The sequence below is a fragment of the Linderina pennispora genome, assembly GCF_002104995.1.
Source record: "Linderina pennispora strain ATCC 12442 chromosome Unknown DL89scaffold_142, whole genome shotgun sequence".
Taxonomy (NCBI): Eukaryota; Fungi; Kickxellomycota; class Kickxellomycetes; order Kickxellales; family Kickxellaceae; genus Linderina; species Linderina pennispora.
The window spans coordinates 1-4,308 of record NW_024468390.1 but is presented as its reverse complement, the minus strand read 5'-3'; the positions used below and the strand labels follow the sequence as shown (position 1 = coordinate 4,308).

The following is a 4,308-nucleotide window of genomic DNA, read 5'->3' as shown; positions in this document are numbered from 1 at the left end:
GAGCGCTTTAGACAATACAAGAGTGATGTCTGTAGTGTACGTCATGTGAATATGTAAACACTCCAGGGCACATTCAGGGTCTTAGATCTAATATATGGTATCATTAATGTAGAGCACCAAAAAAAAGTGTCTGTATGCGAGATATCTCTTTTTTTCTTGTTTAGCTCACCCATTCGAGCTGATCCTCATATCCTAGCCTAAAATGCCTTTGGGGATACGTTAGAAGAACAATTCATTGTACTTGGTCGAGTATTCCTTGAGCAAGTACTCTAATGTGTAAAAGGCATCAGTCTCATTAAACTCCACACTCAATAAATATGCACAGCTGTGCATTTACCGTGAAACCTCTTTAAAATACAGTGTTCAGTCTGGGAACGACGCCATCACTGGATTCCCTCCAGTCCCCACCTTGATGACGATGATCTCTCTACCTATTGCTCCCTTATACTGTATGCAGCGGTCTTGCTACCTTACACCAAGCTACCGTTGCTCATATCCAAATCTAGGTCGTGCCTTCGTGGATCCTGTCATGACTTTTGCCTTTCTCTCCAGTCACCTCATCAATTTGCAGTGGATTGCCTGTTTGGTTGTCTGCCATTTAGATCTGGACACACACTGCTCGTCAATTGCATGGCAGTTGCGCTTACAAGCGGTATCTAACATCTCCAGCCTTTTTGCTCACCAATAGACATGTCGACGTGAGTGTAGGAGGATACACGTGCGCTGACTATACATCTGCTTTTGGAAAATACCTACCTCAATAGGCAGCCCCTAAGAGACTGATGTCCTTCTGGACCGCTGGTACATACTCGTCGACTACAGAAGCCTTGCGAATACCTGGCAGTTGCTGAACAGTCTCAATGATTGTCTCCCTTGCACCATCTCCTCCAGTCCCAATATCAGGCTGCTCCAATATGCTGCTGGCTGGCTGGGTGTCTGCTGTTTCTGGCGCAGGCCATGAAACACCTGGTGCATGGTCGTGTTCCATCCTCCTGCTTCTCCTCATAGGCAGATCCGACAGCCTACGCCTTTTCAGAGAACACACCAATCCAGGGGAAAGAATAGGCCAGTATCCTGCCTGGATCTGGCATGTATACACCATAGCCATCGCGTATCCCTACTCTCCAGTCAGGGCTGCTACCGCTATCAGTGTAGTACTCTGGGTTGTCCTCGCTATCGGATCCTTCTGTGCTGGAGGCATTGCCGTCCTCAATCGCGAGCCGGTCGTCAAACCAGGTGCAGAAATAGGCAGCGCCAGATTCTGGAGACTCATGTAGTACTTGCAGGAGCTGTAGATGGCAGTGCTCTAATGGAGCGCTGTGGAATAGTGAGAGTACCTTCTGGCCGGGGCATACCGGGTTACCAATTATGAATGTTCTCAGACATGGGAAATGGGGTGCTGCTGCTCTGTTTTGGACTGGGTTTTGCTGGGAAAGTGCCTCAGGATTGCGTGGATGGAAAATGATCCAAGATGAGTGAAATGAAAAGCTGCTGCTCCTCGCAGTGTGAATTTCTGCCAAAAGTGCAGTTTCTAATGTTAGCCACTGAGAGACGCTGGATGGCAGAGGCACCAAAACCAGGTATATGTTTTTGGTGGTTGCTGCAGACAGTGTCAAGTTGCAGGCCATCAACTTTACTCCAGGCGAGGTATCTGATGCTCATGACAATCTGACTGAACCCCTGGATATCTGTCGCCTGGCGCTTGTTGTGAGCATATAGCCATTCGCACGGTGGGTTACAGCTCCTGCGATATACAGCCCTCCAGACAGCACACGACTGCTGTCACGGTAGGGACTATAGCTCGGCGATTTCAACATATGAAGGTACTGGGCGAGCCTGAATGCTGCACCCATGCTGGGAACATGCGTTCCTAGGGTGTGGAGTCAGAGAGAGTGCTGGCTAAATCCAAAATCCTGGCAGAAGAATACTTTTATAAATACTGGATATATTGTGAATCCCAAGGAAAGCAGTGTTAAAAAGAAGAGCATTTAATGGACCATATATCTACCCATACGGTTTTGATAGATTTATTCGCAGAGGAGGCAACGGCCACCAGAGTAGCCGCAGCAGATGCGACCACGCTCGTCAAGCTCGACTGGGTTAGCGCTAGCGACACCAACAAGCAAGACAATCGCAAGAAGGGCGCTGGCAGGGACGTTGAAGAAGTTCATATTGAGGATTAGACTTGGGGTAGGTTAATGAGAAGAGTAGTGTTAACGGGAGTAAAGAATACTGGGGGGTTGTGTGGAAAAGTGGACCATTTATATATCCCACAGGTTGTATGCCCACACCTACCCCCTCAGGCCATTTGAAGCTGTATGTCAGCAATCAAGAATACACTCATACTATTATCTGGACAGAAAAATGAAGGTCCTTACTAATCCTGTTTTTAACATGTTATTTGCTGGTGCCTACTGGCCTACATCTTGGAAAGCGATTCTCACACATTGCCAAATATAGAATACGAGGGAGAGGATCTGTGCACCGTGTGCATGCAGCTGTAAAGAGCCCCGTCCTTCAGAAAGAAGGCTCTCCATCAGCGATTGCATCTGGCATGAGCACATGGAAATGTCGAATGCAACTCGATTGGGCAGAATGTTGAGGAGGCAGATAGTACATCGAGGCTGCCTACTCACAGCCCAATCTGCTATGGCGTTTACTGAAAATATAGACCATGCTTTTCTCGATGTATGCTTTCTTTTACACAAGACAATGGAACGAACCTGGATAAAAGTATGCGTATCTCAGAGATGATAGCACCACACCCAAGCCCTGTCAGCCGAATAAGAATCCTTGGACTGTAAAGACGATATAGATCTGCTTTTTGATTTCCACAAACTCATACTCAAATTGGAGATGCCGGCATTCGGACAAACTATTCAAAACCAGCTCAACTCTAGCTTTCTTCGCAACAGTGCATGGGATTGGTGGGAAATGTTAGCAAGAGGCGATATGCATAGATTGGCTGCCCCCTGAAATGCTCTTGGGAGTAATAATATTTGCAGCTTTTCCATTGTGTGACTAAAATAGGTCTACGCCAGTTCAGTACTTGCTCAGTCATGATAGCGGAGTATCGCTCTGCATGGATCATGGGTTGATTGCACTTGGATTGGCCCCATTGAGAATTAGCTACATGAAAGTAAACAGCTCTACCACGGTTGGTGTGCACGTCATGTTGTTATCGAAAAGATATAGTTCCGAGTAACAGGTAGAGCTAGCTTTGTGAATAAAGTAGAAACCGAATCTACTCCTATTATCGTTGGTTCATGAGACAGCTCAACCTTGTTCCAGTGTATTCCCTTGAAAATGAAGTCATTTGCAGCCATACTGTACCTCGAATCATGATTTCTGCCCTAGTAGCTTTCCAGAATCGAGAACCCGTGTAGATTGGGCTTCTCGTCGAGTGCTGTATTGGCAACGATATCCATGGCTAGAGATGAATAAAGACTCATGACTTGTGTCAAAGACAGAATCATCTCTAGGACTGCTACGGACATAAGAGTGGCCGCACAAATATCCTGTTTTTGTGGACTATGCCACCCTGTGTAAGCGTGTACTCACAGCCTGAAAGCGGTAGCAATCCAGAGTCAATGGATCTATCAATGCAGGCAAAGTTGAGGCAAACGTGTGGTAGTTGCAGAATGAATTGTGGAGCATGGGCCAGTCGCATGTGGTGGGTTTCTGAGTAGGAGTTGGCGATATCAAACCATACGGTGATATACCACTATCGGTATTGCTGCCCTCGCCTATTATTGGGATTCTTCCCTCACCGAAAGGGCATATCAGCATTCAGGTTGGCTTTTTGTCTCTGTTCTCGATGAGGACCGAGTAATGTACGCCATATTATATACAGGTGCAATTAATCGGCTAGCCCCATTTCCATGGATGATTGTAAACATAGCATAGCGAGGGTTGGAAAGTGTTGTGTGCCAGTAGGTCCGGAGATGCCGACAATCTAGTTCATTGAAATTGGCTGCAGTGACGTCATGGTTTCCATAAAGAATCTTGGCACGGCCGAGTACAGGGCTTCGAGAACTCTAAACAACAACCAAAAGGTCCTGCACCCAACGAGTTCACCCCCTTTCCGCTTTGTTTCTCAGCAGCACTTATTCTCCGCCTTTCCGATAAAGCCAAATTAAGCATGGGCATGTTTTCCAGTCTAAAGTCGATGCTAAAGGACGGTGACAGCGATGTTGAAAGACACTTCTGTGCTCCAACTGCCCATCAACCTCCTATCGGTGAGTTAATGGGGCGGCTAGGTAGTTTTGCCCCTTATGACCACAGCACAGCACAGGTGTATCGTTATCG

The 4,308-nt window shown here is 46.9% G+C and overlaps 1 protein-coding gene across 1 annotated transcript; it reads right to left on the bottom strand.

Moving 5' to 3' along the window:
• Positions 1-757: 757 nt before the first annotated feature.
• On the bottom strand, positions 758-1,853 carry DL89DRAFT_262946 (uncharacterized protein; the record flags this gene model as incomplete). Its single annotated transcript, XM_040885882.1, has 3 exons — positions 758-966; positions 1,046-1,600; positions 1,730-1,853. The coding sequence occupies 3 exons, from the start codon at positions 1,851-1,853 to the stop codon at positions 758-760; spliced, it is 888 nt and encodes a 295-aa protein (XP_040739107.1).
• Positions 1,854-4,308: the final 2,455 nt, after the last annotated feature.